We start from the raw sequence: 17,756 nt of genomic DNA, 5'->3' as shown, positions 1-17,756 counted from the left end.
TTAACGACCATTAGGACGGGCATTATCTCGACTCAAAGTTTTGTAAACTAAGCCTGCCATGGAATGGGCAACCAGCATGGGTAGACGTTTGTTGAGCTTTGTTTCATCTTGAGCAGCAACCAGAGAAGATTTTTCTAGAGTTTCTTTGTGATTTTTGATCTCCTGGCACGCTTACTCTGTTCTGGAATATAAGGCATCGAAGGGTTCCAATTTGTACTGCATTTTAGGATTTCTGGATAAGTATTAAAGAAAATCATTTAATTTTTCTTGGACCTCACATGCATGCTTACCTTTTCTATTCCTTCCTCCACCACTTAATTTTAGGAACAACTTTAATTACAGTTGATAACCTACAGTTCTCGAAGGGCAGATGCGTCTTTTATTCCGTCTCCTAATCTGTTTCTTTTATTTTGTCTTCTAATCTGTTCTAGAATTGCTAGAATGACTTGTATTACAGGACGGAGGGAGTACCGATAATTCATGATTACAATTAATGCATTTCATTCCGAGCATAAGTCAAACCATGAGGTTGGCAAGGATAAAATAAGACCACGACCTTTGGGCTGAAGGCATGTGTTGAGGGTCCAATCATGATAACATATTTTAACAATCAGACCGAATATATAGATCCTACGTAATTTGTGCTCTGAACCTGTCCTTAACTGAATTTTAGCTCTATGATTGGAAGTGTGAATACACAGATACACAGTTACGACGTAATGTTAATGTATGTAACTAAAAACATAACTGTACTACTTTAGGCAACTACGACAGCAGAAATTTGAGTTTAAGGTAATAGCATAGCATCATGCAAATAAGTATAAACCACTCCTTTTTCTGGATTTGTTTAATTCTTTTCTTCAATTTTTTCTGATTAAGTACCTAAAGTCCCTCGTATTTTTTTTATTTTATGGATATTGCTATCTGCTCAAGGGCCCATGTGATTTCATATCTACTTTTACATGAATTTTGTTGTGAGTATATATTTTGCTGGTTTTTCTTAGATTTCAATGACATTCTAAAGCGCTCTTTTCTCTCTATGCTCTTGTATTAGGGATGTACTACTATAAATGTTACACATCAAAATCAAGCATAGAAATCTAGGGAATAAACATTACTCCTACATTTCTCGAACAATTACCTTACACAAAATGTGCTACTGGTAATGTTCTTAGAATCGGGGTAAGATTATGTGGCAAGCATAAAAGAAAAGGTTATCTAAATACCATTATTCCATCCCAACCCAAACTAGCCATTTAGATGGGGATCGAAGCACATACTAAACTACTTGAAGCTTCCACCCTGCTTCTTTGCGGCGGCGTCGGTGCCATTGCCATGGTAGAGCTCGACCTCCTCCTCTCCACCGACCGTCTCCAATGGCTTAAAGGTGTAGTACTTGACGCAGATGAAGAAGTAGACGAGGTTGACCACCTCCAGAGCCACGACGAGCCAATAGTAATTGTCAAGCTTCCCTCGGTTGAGGTTGTCCGGGAGCCATTGGCCGCTGCGCTGCGTCTTGGCGTGCACGATGGTCACCAGCAGCGTGCCGAGGTAGCTCCCGATCGAGAAGGTCAGCCAGTAGAGCGCCGCCGCCATGCTCCGCATGCTCTCCGGCGCCTGGTCGTACAGGAACTCCATGCGGCCGACGTCCATGAAGGCGTTGGCGACGCCGTGGATGGCGAACTGCGGCACCAGCCAGAAGACGCTCATCGGCAGCGTGCCCTTGGGGGCGTCGAGCAGGCCGCTCGCCGCGGCCACGGACCTGCGCCTCCGCTCGACGACGGCAGCCACCGCGTTGGACAGCATGGCGATGGCCAGGCCGACGCCCGTGCGCTGGAGGTGGGTGATGCCACTCGGCCGGCCGGTGAAGCGGCGGAGCACGCGGACAAGAACGCGGTCGTACAAGGCCAGCGTCAGCAGCATGGCGAGGTTGGTGAAGATGAACATGGAGGCCGGCGGGATCTTGAAGCGCGGCGTGATGGCGCGGTCCATGGTGCGCGCCTGCTGGATGGCGAAGCTGTGGTTGTGCGACGACGACGTCACGAGGATGATGCCGGCGGCGCAGATCGGCAGTATCCGGATGATCGACTTGAGCTCCTCGACGCGGTGCACCGTCGACAGCCGCCACGGCCTCGGCTGGCCGGACGGCAGCACGTCGCCGTCCGTCACGATAGCCGCCTTGTCAAAGAACCTGGTGAGGAACAGCACAAGTCAGTTCGTGCGTGCAGTTCGATCGATCGAGTTGCCAAATCACTTTTGGTCGCAATTTTGACTTAATAATTACTTGAGCTGGTCGGTGTGAAGAAGGCGGCCGGCGGTGGAGATGCCGGCGTCGAGATTCTTGTCCTGGTACAGGAGGCTCGGGTCCGGCACGGCGGCTTTTCTCTTCTTGAACGCCGCGACGGCGACCTGCGCCAGCCGGACCATGGGGCTGCCCCCGGGCGGCATCCTGACGTAGAGCGAGTACCCGGATATGAAGGCGATCACCGCGGCGAGCATGGCGATGGTGGGCACGCCGAGCCCCCACCCCCACCCGACGTTCTCCTGGATGTACACCACGGCGGTGACGGCCGTGAGCTTGGCGAGCTCGACGGCGAAGAAGTAGAGGTTGAAGAAGCTCCACTTGGGCCTGGCGCCCCGGCGCCCGTGCGCCGCGCTCAGCTCGAGCTGGTCGGCGCCGAACCCCACGGTGCAGGGGCGCGTGCCCCCCGTGCCGATCGACGTGCAGAGCAGCGACAGGTAGAGCACGGCGATCTGGTAGGAGGACGCGCGCCGGCAGTCGGCGGCGTGCTTGGCGCAGGGCGGCGGGTGCAGCGAGGGGAGCGCGGCGGAGAGGGTGAGACAGACCTTGCCGATCTGGTAGACGGCGGAGCCGACGGCGATGGTCCAGAAGCGGCCGGCGAAGGAGTCGGCGATGAGGCCGCCGACGAGCGGGGTGAGGTTGGCGGTGCCATTGTAGTTGGTGATGATGTTGGAGGCGTGGACGAGCGGCAGGTGCAGCTGCAGGGTGAGGTACGTGATGAGGTTCGAGGTGAACCCCACCGAGGCGAGCCGGTCGCAGAAGTCGTTGGCTGCCGTACGTCGGGCACAGCCATGGCGGGAAACGGTCAGTTTAAATTCAAGTGTTTGGCAAAGAAATTAGTTTATTTTCCGCCCTAATTCATGTGTATTGAGAGCGAATGGATTTATCCAAACAAGTGGTGAGAGCAATTAACACTGGGGTTTAGTCACACCGGGACACGAGGGCAGCACCATCAGTCACCAGTGGGCACAGGGCAGTGCTGGGATAGTGAGGCCTGTTTGGATGTTCTAGATCCTAGAATGCACTTTCCCCGAGGAAAGAATATTACATACATAGAGTACTAAATGAAATCTATTTGCAAACCTCTATAAAAATAGGTGTAACTCTTCGTGCTACAGTAACCATCCTCTAATCGTGCAGTCAAATGCCTTATTAGATTCCTCTCGTGAAGTAGTACAGGGTTGTGGAGTTAGTTTTGCAAACTGCCTTCATATAACTAGGAAGGCCATCCGCGCATTTGCGCGGCTAGATGTGACCATCTCTAATATTATATTTTAAATTATTTAATTGTTTATATTTATTATTTGTGTGGCTAGGTGTAAGTATATTTAAGGTTATATTTTTTAATCGGCTTTCATAAAGTTTTTTTTTACGAAAATCAAGATCTATTAAAGCTATTTTGAGGATCAATAATTTGATTTTATTTTCATACTCCTTCTAGGTTTGAATTGGATACCATTTTCAGATAGTTCTAAGTTTGTTGTTGAATACGTTGATTAAAAAATATTTAGTTTCATTAAAGTGTAAATTTTTTTAATAGTACTCAAAGTTGTGTTTTGAGGATCGCGTCAATGAAAAATAGATAATATTCATTTGGAGGTAGTATTATTTTTGACATAAGAAATTTTTTAAGTATTTTTTTAGATTTACGTGTTACAATTAATGTTGTAGCATAATTTATTTATTTATTTAATTTGGATTCTAAGTCAATGATTTCGGCAGCTTCTTGACGTCTTCCTGGTACTCACTTGCTGGTGTTGCTGCTTCTTGTTTGCTGTTATCTTGGTTGCTCAAGGGGAGAGACAAAAAGGATAGGTTTACTCTCTCATTCCCTGCTTAATTCGTAGAATCGATAGAGTGTGTGAATCCTATTCACCGAGTGTGTGAATCCTATTCACCTCGACCATTCATTTCTTCGTTGTTGCCCCTAATCCAATAATAGTTCCTCCACACTCCACACTCCACTCTTCCGCATCGTCCACTCCGTATCCGCGCAAGCTTATGGCCTTTCTTTTTCTCATTTTCTTTTTTTCATTTTTCCTATTTTTTATCATCCTCCTTATCGTTTCCAATAGAATATGAATTTAGTGCACCTATTTTGTTCCTCTCTTAGCTTGGGTACTCATTTAATCAATTCAAATATGCTGCAACTGATTTGCCTAAGACAGTGAGATAAACAATAGTTGACATAAGGTTGTTTCTGGTTTTTTAGCGCCATTTATTAGTTTCAACATGACTTTTGACTGAAATATTAGTAAATAGAACACATATTAACTTTGTCAGTACATGTTTCGATTGTATGCTAAAAATAATATTACAATTATTCAACTAAAATGATAGTATTTCTCTGTAAACTGTGAGGTTACAACTTTTCTACTTTTTTCAGCGTGGTGCTGTGGTGTGCAAATATTTTTCTGAAGCTTGTCCGGAATTTTTAGGCCTTGAGATCAAATGCGGAGGCTTCGTTTGTTGACCTAATAATAAGATATCTCAGTACAATGTGAGGCTACAACTTTTCTATTTTTTCCAGCGTGGTGCTATGGTGTGCAAATATTTTTGAAGCTTGTTCGGAATTTTTTTATCAATGTTTATGCCTGTAGAAATTAAAAATTATAATAGTAATTTTTAAGAATCTCTTAGCCTATCCAATGCTAGTTGTTTAGAGTCTCATTACTATGTTAAATATTGGATTAATTTCTTCATAATAGCGTGGCGGACTATATTTAGTTAGACATAGGGGTATTTTGAGTCGATTTTTATCATAATAACATAGGTTGGGTTAATTTCTTTATAATGACGTGGTGGGCTATATTTAGTCAGACATAGAGGTATTTTGGATCGATTTTTATCATAATGGCAGTGGTGGGTAATTTTAATTTTTCTTATTTTGTCCGATTAATGTGAAAATTTCTAGATCTTGAGAGCAAACATGGAGGCTCCGTTTGTTGGCCAAATAATAAGATAATAGATACCAGTAATTAATGGTCGAAGTTCCTAGCACAACAACTTGTGCTAGGGAACCAAATATGGCCACTTTCTGGTTTGAAGCAGCTGAGGGCAGTGGTGGGCTCAATCAAATCAGATGGCCGGGACGCCCTTGGAGGCGGCCGGCAAAGAGGGACAGGGGCTTATCTTGCTGTCGAGGAAGAGAGCGTGTTCGCACGTTTTTCATCCGAGACGGAGATCGGAGGAACCAGAAAGGTGCAGTGGTCAGTGGAGCGGAGCCAGAGGAACCTTCATCCCTGATCCCTCCTCCTACCGTAGGCTCAATGGTGAATTCCTAATAAACTCTGAGCTTCCATTGTAGACAGATTTTTATCCCCATAAAAGCCAGCCAAAACCCGAGTACAAACAGATAGCACTATGTGCTTGGTTGCTACCACTGACAGCTACACTTTAGCAGTTTAGAATTTCAAGCAGAACCTTGGTACTGTTCTTGGTTGAATTGTCTGATGCAAATCCGAAGTCGTCATTTTGTATAGCTGCCTACACCTGTCGAGCACAAAGACTGCTGCGAAAGAGAGAGCGCCCCTACACGCGTGGACGGGTGTGCTCGATCGGTGCGAGCAACGTGTTCAGAGTTCAGACTTGCAGCTCCCGTTGGCGTTGCAGCACCGAAAGGTGGCGCGCATGCAGGGACAATTAGAAATTCAAAAGAAAAAAGTTGTCTGCAACGAGAGATTCTAGTAATAATTGTCTGTATTTATGGGTGCAGCTGCCGTGCTATTTCCTGATATGAGCGGTTACTATTTTTTTTCCTGAACAACTGGTTATGAATTTGACGGTGTAAAATACAGACTATTGTAGAGCCACCCAGCTCAGCTCAAGAAGCAGAGGAAGAATCTGAAGGACAATCCAGTAAGGTAGAAACAGGAATCAACTACTAAGCAAGAACAGACCAAATCATATGGAGTAGCAGCAACTGAAGGAGCGAACAAGAATCACTCACCCAGGATGAAGGGCATGGTCCGGAACCCGCCCTGGCGTTTCGCCTTCCTCGCGGCGGCCGCGTCCGCGCCCTCCTTCTCCCCTCTCCCGTCCTCAGCCGCCATTTTTCTCCCCCTCCCGCTCCTTCAGAGCAGAACAAGCTAGCAGCCTCAGAGCGCCCGCCCAGTGGGGAGCTAGCTATGAGCCGGCCGGTTAGGCAGGCACTGCCGCCGCACACTTGGGCCGCCGGCGCCCAACACTTTGCGATGCGTGTGGGAAATTTCGATGATATTTTTTAAAATATTTTTATTTATTCCGAAAAAATTCTATCTTGAGAATAATTTTTATCTTGTTTCGAAACATTTTATTTAGTTTCGGAATAATTTCTATTTTTGGGATATTTATATTTTGTTTCAGAATATTTTATTTTGTTCTGAAATAATTTGCATCTCTGGAACATTTCAATTCTGACGGACTTGTGCGATGGTATGACTAGTAGTCGCACGTGCTATGAATAGACGCCCCCGCAAAGAATGCCACCAGGATCAACAACACTGCAAGCTAGGATCATCACCATTGTAGGTAGGTCAGTTCTTAACAATGTTTTACCACTGATTTTGAAAATCAGTCGGAGTCAACTGATCTCCGATCGACAAAAGCACCTCGATTCGTAGCTGGCTGCAATAGAAACACTCTCAAGCTGCGAGAGTACCTGAGGGCTTGAGAGTGTTGTGTCTCCAACACCACACTCTAAAGCTCTCAGGTACTCCTGCTTAGGAGACCTCTCCCTTCTCCCTCAATTGCTTTCTGCATTCCCATCGCTAGAACTGCGCACACAGTTCTGGCGAGAGTAGGTCTCCGGAACCTCTGCAACGCTGAGATCCTGCTCGGGACAGTGGGGCAATCAGATTTTTGGGGAGCATCTTGACGCGACTGCTCTCTCCCCGAACATCTACGTCCTCTACTTCCTGGTGGCCGAACGTCTACGTCCTCTACATCCCGGTGGTCGTACCTGTGTTCCCCAAGTGAACATCAAGATCGTCTCGACTACTCCCCGATAGCCATCTGCACTGCAACGACTAAGGTCGGCTACATCGAACAGCCCTGACCGACACAATATCCAGTCATAGGAACAGCGCACCCGGTGCCTCCGGCACTGGTCCTGTCTTGGAGTACAGTCTGAAACTCATGTGTTTCATTCTGTTTATTTTTGTGTTAATTCTGAACACTAGCACATGCTTTGTTTCACTCACTGTAGTCATGGAAATATTGCTTAATTACATAATTAATTTTGGAATTAAATTATGTCTGAAAGTTCCTATATTTCTAACAATCCAAAAACCTGATTTTATTAATAGGCTTTCGGTAGCTAGCTTTCCACCATCGATCAAACCACCATCTTTTACTGGTTCCAATTACAAGCGTTGGCGTGAATGGGCTATATCGTGGTTTACGGCAATGCGCGTGATGTATGTGACAGAGGGGAAACCTAGTCAGTACACTCCAGAGGAGGAGAGTGCTTTCGAAGCTTCTGATAACCTCTTCCGAGGTTGTCTCATAAGCATGCTTGCTGAAAATCTTGTGGACACATATATCTGTCTCAAGACTGGCAAACAAATGTGGGATGCTCTTGAGGCTCAATATGGAGTTTCTGATGCCGGCAGCGAGTTGTACATCATGGAGCAATTTCTGGACTACAGGATGGTTGAAGACCGTTCTGTGGAAGAACAAGCTCATGAAATACATACGCTGACAAAAAATCTCAAAAATTGTAGCAAAGAGACTCCTGTGTACTTCCATATAAGTTTGTGGCCGGAGGTATTATCTCTAAGCTGCCATCTTCTTGGAAGGATTTTGCTACTTCATTAAAACACAAGAGGCAAGAGTTCACCATTGACGGACTCATTGGGACTTTTGATGTTGAAGAGAAGGTGAGAGCAAAAGATGCACATGGAAAAGGAATAGTTGGAACTTCAAGTGGCAACTATGTTCAGAAGAACGATTCCCACAAGAACAAGAAGAAGCCACTGTAGAACCAAATAAAGACTAAGCAAACAACCATGTTCAAGAAGAAGAAGAAGAAGGGAACTTGCTTTGTGTGTGACAGTCCAGACCACTTTGCTGCAAAGTGTCCGAATCGCAAAGGCAAAAATTCTGCAACATGGTCATTAGCGAGGCTGGAAGAATATTGGGGTACAGTAATTTATTACCTACAGTTCTTTCAGTATTTTGTTCACCCGGGTGGTGGGTGGATATTGGGGCTAATATTCATGTGTATGCTGATGCTTCTTTATTTTCTTCTTACCAGGTCGGAGGGATTGCCTCCTTGTTGATGGGGAACAGATCACATGCACGTGTTCTTGGTGTTGGTACGGTGAATCTGAAGTTTACTTTGGGGAAGACCGTGCAGCATGTCCCCACTATCAAGAAGAATCTAGTCAGCGGCTCTCTACTATGTAGAGATGGTTTTAAGTTAGTCTTTGAGTCCAATAAATGTGTCTTGTCTAAATTTGGTACTTTTATTTAAAAAGGTTCCAATAAGTTGTGAACAATGTTATTAACGTTGATGAATCAAATATTTGGAATTCGAGGCTTTATCATGTTAATTTTGGTTGTATGATGCGGCTAGCTAATTTGAGTTTAATTCCAAAATTTACCTTTGTCAAAAATTCTAAGTGCCACGTAAGTGTTGAATCAAAACAAACTCGCAAGCCACACAAGGCTACCGAGGCGAGAGACTTGGCACCTCTTGAATTAATTCATTCTGATCTATGCGAAATGAATGGCATATTGACAAAAGGTGATAAAAAATATTTCATGACTTTAATCGATGATTGCACTAGATATTATTACATCTATTTGTTGAAATCAAAAGATGAAGCCTTGCACTACTTTAAAATTTATAAAGCTGAAGTAGAAAATCAACTTGAGAGAAAAATAAAAAGAGTTAGGTCGGATCGTAGTGGCGAGTACTTCTAAAATAATTTCACTTCATTCTGCGAAGAACATGGTATTATTCATGAGAGGATGCCTCCCTATTCGCCTCAGTCAAATGGGTTACCGAAAGAAAGAACCGCACTCTAACTAATTTGGTTAACGCCATGTTAGATATTGCGAGACTTTCCAAGGATTGATGGGGTGAGGCTATATTGACTGCATGTCATGTCCTAAATCGTGTTCCTACAAAGAATAAAGAAATAACACCATTCGAGGAATGGGAGAAGAAAATGCCAACACTTTCATACTTATGTACATGGGGTTATTTGGCCAAGGTCAGTGTGCCAATAACCAAGAAACGTAAGTTTGGACCTAAAACTGTGGATTGTGTCTTTCTAGGTTATGCTATTCACAGTGTTGGTTATAGATTTTTAATAGTGAAATCTGGAGTACTTGACATGCATATTGGTACTATTATGGAGTCCAGAGATGCTATATTTTTTGAAAACATTTTTCCTATGAGAGATGAAGTTCATCTAGGCCAGAGTTTATCGAAAATGATAACTTTACTGAACCGATAGAACACAGTGAACCTACACTTGTGGATATTCCTGAGGAGGATAACAATGAAACTCTTAGAAAGAGTAAGAGACAAGTGACTGCAAAGTCTTTTGATGATGACTTTATTGTATACCTCATGGATGATACTCCCAGAACCATTGAAGAGGCATATTCATCTCCTGTTGCTGACTATTAGAAGGAAGCAGTGAGGACTGAGATGGATTCTATTGTGTCTAATGGAACATGGAAATTTGTTGAACGTCCTTATGGGTGCAAACCTGTACGATGTAAGTGGGTATTCAAAAAGAAGCTCAGGCTAGATGGTACTATTGAAAAGTACAAGGCTAGACTTGTGGCCAAGGGTTATACCCAAAAAGCAGAAGATTTCTTTGATACTTATTCATCTGTTGCCCGATTGACAATAATTCGAGTGTTACTTTCCTTGACAGCCTCTCATGGTCTTCTCGAGATGGACGTTAAGATAGCTTTCCTTAATGGAGAGTTGGAGGAGGAGATCTATATGGATCAGTCAGATGATTTTGTATCAAAAGGTCAAAAAGGAATGGTGTGTAAGTTGCTGAAATCTTTATATGGTCTCAAGCAAGCGCCTAAGCAGTGGCATGAGAAGTTCGACAGAACTTTAACATCTGCGGGCTTTGTTGTAAACGAAGCTGATAGATGTGTGTACTATCATTTTGGTGGTGCTGAAGGAGTGATTCTGTGCTTGTATGTGGATGACATACTAATCTTAGGGACAAGCCTTATTGTGATTAAGGAAGTCAAAGACTTTTTATCTCAAAGTTTTGAGATGAAGGATGTGGGAGAAGCTGATGTTATCCTTAATATAAAACTTGTAAAAGAAAGTAATGGTGGGGTGACTCTTACACAGTCTCACTATGTGGAGAAAGTTTTAAGTCGCTTTGGTTACAGTGACTATAAACCTGTCTCAACACCATACGATGCCAGTGTGATTCTGAGGAAGAACAAACGAATAATGAAAGATTAGCTGAGGTATTCTCTGATTATTGGTTCATTGGTGTATTTAGCTAGTGCAACAAGGCTTGACATCTCGTTTGCTGTGAGCAAATTGAGCCGGTTTGTTTCAAACCCGGGAGATGATCATTGGAAGGCTCTTGAAAGAGTTATGCGCTATCTAAAAGGAATAATGAACTACGGAATTCACTACACTGGGTATTCTAGGGTACTAGAAGGGTATAGTGATTCAAACTGGATTTCTAATGCTGATGAAATTAAAGCCACAGTGGATATGTGTTCACACTTGGAGGTGGTGCTGTTTCTTAGAAGTCTTGCAGGTAGACCATCTTAACGAAGTCAACAATGGAAACAGAACTCACAGCATTAGATATCGTCACTGTTGAGGCTGAATGGCTTCGTGAGCTCCTAATGGATCTGCCGATAGTTGAAAAACCGATACCGGCTATCTTAAGGAACTGTGATAATCAAACCATGATAGTCAAGGTCAATAGTTCTAAGGACAATATGAAGTCTTCCAGGCATGTAAAAATTCGATTGAAATTTGTCAGGAAATTGAAAAACTCCAGAGTTATTGCCTTGGACTATGTTCAAACGGTGAAGAACCTGGCAGATCAATTCACAAAGGGTCTTTCACGAAATGTGATAGACAATGCATCCTTGGAATTGGGCATGAGACGCGCATGAGTCATTCTATAGTGGTAACCTATTCTATATGATCGGAGATCCCGTGAAGTAGGATGGTAAAACAAACTAAAGTCTGACTGAGAGAAGATAACCTTTGTAAAAGGCTCATTCCGTGTATAAGATGCATTTCTCTTCTTATCTGTATGGTAGGTTGGTCTATACTTTAATGTGTCCCAGGTGGTTTCTTTAAAATAAGTGAGTTGTTTTCTTAAAACAAAGATGTTGTCCTACAGAACATCTGTAAGGAATACACCTATATGAGTCTGACTATTGGTCATAGTCTATGAGAAGTGGGTAATCTCTAGAAACTCATGAAAGGTAGGGAGTATGACTTATAAACTCCAAACTGCGGGGATGGTAACCCTCCCCTCCTTAGTCTATAAAAGGAGGAGGCCAGAACGTAGTCACACAAAGGCACACGCAATCTTCCTATATTGGCACTCACCTCAATCACCTCTAGCACACCTAGGGACTTGGGAGCCTCTCTCCCTCTCCCGTACAGGCTTGTACCCTCTACTATAAGCACCTCGGTACAAGATAATACAGTACCCCTCTCCCCGCTGGACGTACGGCCTCATCGGCCGGAACTAGGATAACCCCGGAGTCACTGTGTTTTCCCTTGCATCAATCATTTAGAGACTAGGGTAAGCAGCATTATTATTAGTTGGTGCTAGACCGCAAGGTCCGGACACCGATAGGATGGGAGGACATTGATAAAAAAATTAAAGAAATTTAGGGGGATTTTTGCAAATATTTGTCAGCGTGGCGCCACGTCGGCATTGGAAGCTCGCGTAACACGTTTGGGACCTCAGATGAACTACTCAACACAGTTTAGGGATCTAGATGGACGATTTGAGAGTTTAGGAACCTAGGTGGAACTGCCGGACAAGTTTGAGGACCCGGAGTGCAATTTACTCTTGTTGGAAACAGTCTAACGAAATGAGGTGGACTCAGGCCTCACGTAAAAATGAGGGTAGTTCCAGATTTGGATTTTTTTATATTCGATTGATATAATAGTATTAGTCATGAATTATGACTTCGGCATGGCGCTCAAGTTGTTACGTGGGACAGAGACTGCCACATATTCTTTTGCGAAATAATTGCGAAATTTCTTTTCTGATTATAATGCAAATGTAAATTATTGGACTTGCTGATTAATAAAGCAAATGTAAATTATTGTACTAAATTAATATTAAACCTCAGTGCCGCACCAAATGTTTAGCACTTGTGTGGCGAAAAGGTATGAAAAAAAAATTCAGTGAATATTATCCAGCTCAAGCGTGCTGCTTAACTGAATTCTAAATCGTCGTCCGTAAATTCTTTTTTCTTTTTTTTCCTTTTGTGGATCAGAATCTCATCAGTAGGATAATGCTCCTTGCGTCCAAAAAAAAAGAGAAAAAGATAAGTGTTCGTGCGCAAATATAGCTGTCCACGAAATCATTGTTGATGCACCGAGCTGGATGCGCGCGCGTCCACGCCACGATCACGGATAGCAACGAGTTACCTTGTACTTCTAGTCATGCTACGAACAGCGGGCGGCGCCGTCCACCGGCGGCGTGGGGAGGGCGCCGACGGCGACGGCACGGCGGGTCAGCGGCATCTCGGTGAGCAGTGGAGCAGTGGCGGCACCGCTGCACTGACTGAAGATACTCGGCATCTCTCCCTTTTCTGGCGGAGGAAAATAGACGGACACTAGTGCTACTTGCTGGGAATGCTACATCCTACATGCCTACCTGGTCCTCGGCACTTCTGGCGATGGAGAAACATTGCCGGTATTCCCTTTTTTGAAGTTGAAATTAGACTTTTCAAAAAAAAAGTTGAAATTAGATACCAATGATGAGAAGCAGAGATATTTCTGCTGGGTTATTTTCTACTGGAGAAAGTGGCAAAGCTTAGCACTTTATACAGTACTAATTGAATGCACGTGCGTTGCTACGGGAGTTAATTTTCTTAACGCAAAAAAAGAGTATACAAGAACAAATTATAATGCAAATCAAACATTCAACTGGATACCAACAGTCTGAGTTAAAGATTCAGTTATAAAAAGATGCAAATATGCCAACAAATATTCACCATTGTCACCAAGGTCAACTGAATATTCAAACAAGTGTACACTACATTCTATTTTATATTTCTTCCTACGATGCGGCTAAGATAATTTTTTTACATCTGTAGGAAGTAAACTTTTATAAGAATTCAAGTCCGACGTCAACAGATCGATGATGAAGTTGGCCCATGTAATCAGCCGTAAGAAAGCTGCAGACTTGCAGTAATATGCAGCATTTTGTTCGGACATATTATCCCAGATCAATTTACAACACAACAACAATCTTTACAACTTTTGATACTTACTCTGTTTGGTACCAATTGAAGAATTTACATATTTGATAGTAGCATGCAAGGACATTGCAATCCAGAGCTGCAAATTACAGAACCATGGTGAAGGCGGATGCTCATCTATAGCGTTAGGACCTCCTTATACACAATATTCTTTGTGTATGTACCATTTCTCATTGGTCTCTTTTTCTTTTGGTTATCCAATATTTTTTTCTCTCCTTCACACTTGGTTTTCTCTTGTCCTTCTTCTGGGATTTCTTCTTATCCTTGTTTTCATCTTCCTTGTCGCCTTCGTCGGTATTAGATGGGAGTGCGAGGATCTTAATGTTTGATCTGGCGGTTGCTCTAGATAGCGCAACGTACAACTAACCATGTGAGAACACGGGTTCGGGCAAGTACACCCCCACGTTGGGAATAGTTTGCCCTTGTGCCTTGTTAACCGTCATGGCAAAGCTGAGCCTAATAGGGAATTGCTTTCTCTTGAACTGGAACAGGAACATCTCATCATCTGATGGGCATAAGGGTATCCGAGGAAGGAAAACCCGCTTTCCAGCATGCTGGCCCAATACAATTTCAGCGTTGATTGAGTTTTTTGCGAATCCTCGTACCACCAGTCTCGTTCCGTTGCAGAGTCCATTCGCAGGGTCGATATTTCTAAGCAATATGATTGGGCAGCCGATCTTAAGCTTTAGCATGTGTGGAGGTAAACCATTTGGGGTCAAGGTGTTAAGAAACTCCGAGGGGTAATAGTTATGTGGATCATCAATTGTAGAGTCAAAGCTATGATAAACCATCTCGTCCCCTTGAAAACTACTGATCATCTTCATCTTAATCATACCCACCCGCTCATTTCGTGTTGACAAAATCGCCCTCGAAGTGATGTAGTCTTTGCTTGCCATGTTCTCATTCAGCTCTGGGAATATGCATTCAATCAATCTATCAAGATCCTTACCATCTCCAGTATAAGGCACGCATATATCGTCCGGGAGACGGACATCTCCATCACCGTTTACCTCCTCTGTTCCACCACCGATGCGCAAGAGATAATCTGCAAACCATGGGTCGCTCTGTGCCCGCATGTTGCGCACCAACTTTAGATGTCGCATCCAATCCCAAAGGTACGACCTCCACAGTGAAGCATTGACTATTTGAGCCCTCGACCCCTTCCGGACAACAGGGAGGACCTGCCTGAAATCTCCACCGAAAACAACAATCTTCCCACCAAACGGCAGTTCCGGCCGATCCATTATATCTCTCAAGCTTTTGTCAAGAGCCTCCACCGCTTGCCTCTTTGTCATTGTAGCCTCATCCCAAATTATAAGAGATGTTCCCCGCAGCAGCTTTGCAGTACCACTTTGTTTCGTGAAGCTACATAATCCACCATCCTCAATAGTAAGTGGTATTTGGAAGCGTGAGTGGGCGGTTCTTCAACTGGGCATGATGGAGGCGGCAACAGTAGATGTAGATGTCGCCACAGCAAGCTTGTTCTCACTACGTACTCTAGCGAGCAGGGCCCTGTAAAGAAAAGTCTTCCCAGTGCCGCTAGGTTGTTGGGTATTTTAACGATGCGAATTAATCCGTAAGCGCACGGATACTGTCGTAGCTTTCACCCATGAGTATTCAAGGGTATCGTATCCACAGGGAACGTGTGTGCACTAACTCGTAACTTAGTCAGCCCAAGAAATCATGACCAGCTTCTTAGTCTCATACCAAAGAAATCAATCTTAATCCAACTCATCAAAATATAAGTTTGCAATCTAAAGGTTTCATCATAAAAGAATATGAATGTATAGGCTTTGGTAGGTAGAACTTTGCAAGAGATTCACAAATGTAGATAGCATAGGAATTAAGTTTTCAAATTAAACAACACAAGGTGTAAGGCCATCGGTAGACTTATATCAAAGAGCAACATAGAATATGTGGTTCTAGAATTTAGTCATTTAACCTCCACAAATAAAAGAGCCGGTATTTAATTATTTTAATTCCATTTAATTGAGAGCAAATGGTCAATTCATATACAATATAGCGTAGGTAAAACAAAGCAGCAACTTTCATCATTTTTCCATAAGCAAAAGGCATTGCCAAAATGTATCAATGTGGTGAGCACAAATTATGGTGATCCTACACTTATTGAAAACAAAAATAAAACTAGGTTGTCCTCCTAGAAGCCATGTGATAGGTTGAGAGATATATACAAAGGTTGCATCTATGGTTGAAGGCATATATGTACAAGCATTTAGAAAAAGAGAGAGTTGAGGAAGATTTACCGTCTTTCTCGATGCTCGTAATGAAGTGTAGAGCGGCCTCCCCCATACTTAAGCATTGTGCTAAGCATGGAAGAAGAATCATGAGCATCTTGTGGCAACTGTGATTATCTTACTCCATGAGATATTTCTTCATTGTCCACGAAATCCTCCCCCATGCTTAGCATGATGCTAGGCGTGGAAGGAGAAGATGGACCATCTTGCAATTCTTGAAGTCCTTCCCTCATGTGTATGAATATCATCTTCAATGTGTCTTCACCTTTGTTGCCTCAATTTCCTTCAACTTCTTCTTGTACTAAGTCATGGTCCCAATCATTGCTTCACATCGTCGTCGCCTCCTTCAATTCCTCATTGTCCCATTGCTGTCTCATCTTCACGAATTTTTCTTTTAATTTCCAGAACTGAACATGTACTAAAACATTGCTCCATTGCGAAGTGCACGAATTTTTCTTTCCAACGAGTCCTCATTCACCCAAAATTGATTCCGAACAAGAGAGTTATGTCCATTTCATCCCAGCGCTGCAATCTGTTCCGACGAATTTCAGAACGCGCAACGTCCAATACTCTTGCTATATCTCCTTGTATGGGTCTTCAAATTCATTGATCTTGGATGCGTTGGAATGAGAATTTCATGGAGCTTCTGAATATAAACTTTTTTTTCCTTGTACATCTCTGTCCATATGCAAAATTTGATGAAAACTGTAGGGCTTGCTCTCGAATTTTGGAGATGTTGACGAATTTGATTTCTTCTTTGATCACGGATTCATGGGAACGCTTTGTCATGCCCACAAAACAATCAAGTGCACACACTACCCTCGGGGTGACGGTCGGGAGTAGAGACAAATGCCAACAAACCAACCATCCATAAAATCTCAACTTGTGGGATAGCTAGCTTAGTAAAATCTGATGAGTGTACGTGTGTGGAAGTGTAAATGCAGATAAAAGAAAGATATAAAAACAATGACAATGTTTGCACCAAATTCTAAACACCATATTTACAACTAGGTTGCTTAATTTTCTATATAGCCATAAAGATATAACTGAGGTCAAAACACCATGTTCATTTCAAGGTTAAAAATTCTTCACGATGCAAGAAAGGTAAAGCGCATTGCAAAGCTTATAAATCAACCTAAAGCAACATGAGAACAAAATAGATTGCTATCTTGGTCAAAAGAGCTTAAAGATGGAGGTCCGCAAACAAGTTTAAACACCACGTTTACACAAGATTGCAAAAGGTAAATGCTATCATGATAAGCAATACATGGATAGGAAAGCATACATCAATAAGATTGAGACCAAGCTAGCAAAATGAGGGCATGAGCAATGGAATGGATGCAAAGTGCAAATGCAAAGTTAGCAAAAACAAGTGTTAGCATGGTGGAAAGGACCTTTCGATGTTGTTCCGCAACTAGCTTATTCAAAAACAATTGCTAAGAGTGACAAAAAGCCTCCGCGACACTTCATAAGAAGTGAGGTTTTTATCAATGAAAAGGTTATTAATCGAAGAGGACCAAGCAACCGAGCTAACCAGGTTTTAGAAGTAGGTTTATGGGTTTCCTATATTTTTTGGCTTAAAACAAAAATTTTGAAGAGAGAGTGTTGGGTATAAAAATTCTATCTAAGGTGGTTTTAAAAAACTAGAGAGAAACAGAAGTTAGATTTTTTTAAATGCAACATGTAATGCAATGCAAGGGTGAGACAAACAACATACAATGCAATGCAACACGGGGTGGGCGAACAAAATGATA

The 17,756-nt window shown here is 43.0% G+C and overlaps 1 protein-coding gene across 1 annotated transcript; it reads right to left on the bottom strand.

The window, feature by feature from the left end:
* Nucleotides 1-1,016: 1,016 nt before the first annotated feature.
* LOC120698702 (protein NRT1/ PTR FAMILY 3.1-like) lies at nucleotides 1,017-6,504 on the bottom strand. Its single transcript, XM_039982414.1, has 3 exons — nucleotides 6,252-6,504; nucleotides 2,285-3,071; nucleotides 1,017-2,191 (listed from the first exon to the last, which is right to left on the bottom strand). Exons 1-3 carry the CDS (start codon nucleotides 6,352-6,354, stop codon nucleotides 1,285-1,287), a joined length of 1,797 nt encoding a protein of 598 aa, XP_039838348.1. The 5' UTR covers nucleotides 6,355-6,504; the 3' UTR covers nucleotides 1,017-1,284.
* Nucleotides 6,505-17,756: the final 11,252 nt, after the last annotated feature.

The sequence above is a fragment of the Panicum virgatum genome, chromosome 3K (genome assembly GCF_016808335.1).
Source record: "Panicum virgatum strain AP13 chromosome 3K, P.virgatum_v5, whole genome shotgun sequence".
Lineage (NCBI taxonomy): Eukaryota > Viridiplantae > Streptophyta > Magnoliopsida > Poales > Poaceae > Panicum > Panicum virgatum.
The sequence above is the reverse complement of the archived record's forward strand: the minus strand, read 5'-3'. Positions and strand labels throughout refer to the sequence as shown.

What these genes read in the sequence shown, in the direction of transcription:
- LOC120698702 (XM_039982414.1), bottom strand. Translation starts at nt 6,354, where the DNA reads ATGGCGGCTGAGGACGGGAGAGGGGAGAAGGAGGGCGCGGACGCGGCC. An exon ending in GACCATGCCCTTCATCCTGG is followed by an intron (nt 3,072 to 6,251) that starts GTGAGTGATTCT and finishes GACGTACGGCAG; the next exon opens with CCAACGACTTCTGCGACCGG. An exon ending in CTTCACACCGACCAGCTCAA is followed by an intron (nt 2,192 to 2,284) that starts GTAATTATTAAG and finishes GTTCCTCACCAG; the next exon opens with GTTCTTTGACAAGGCGGCTA.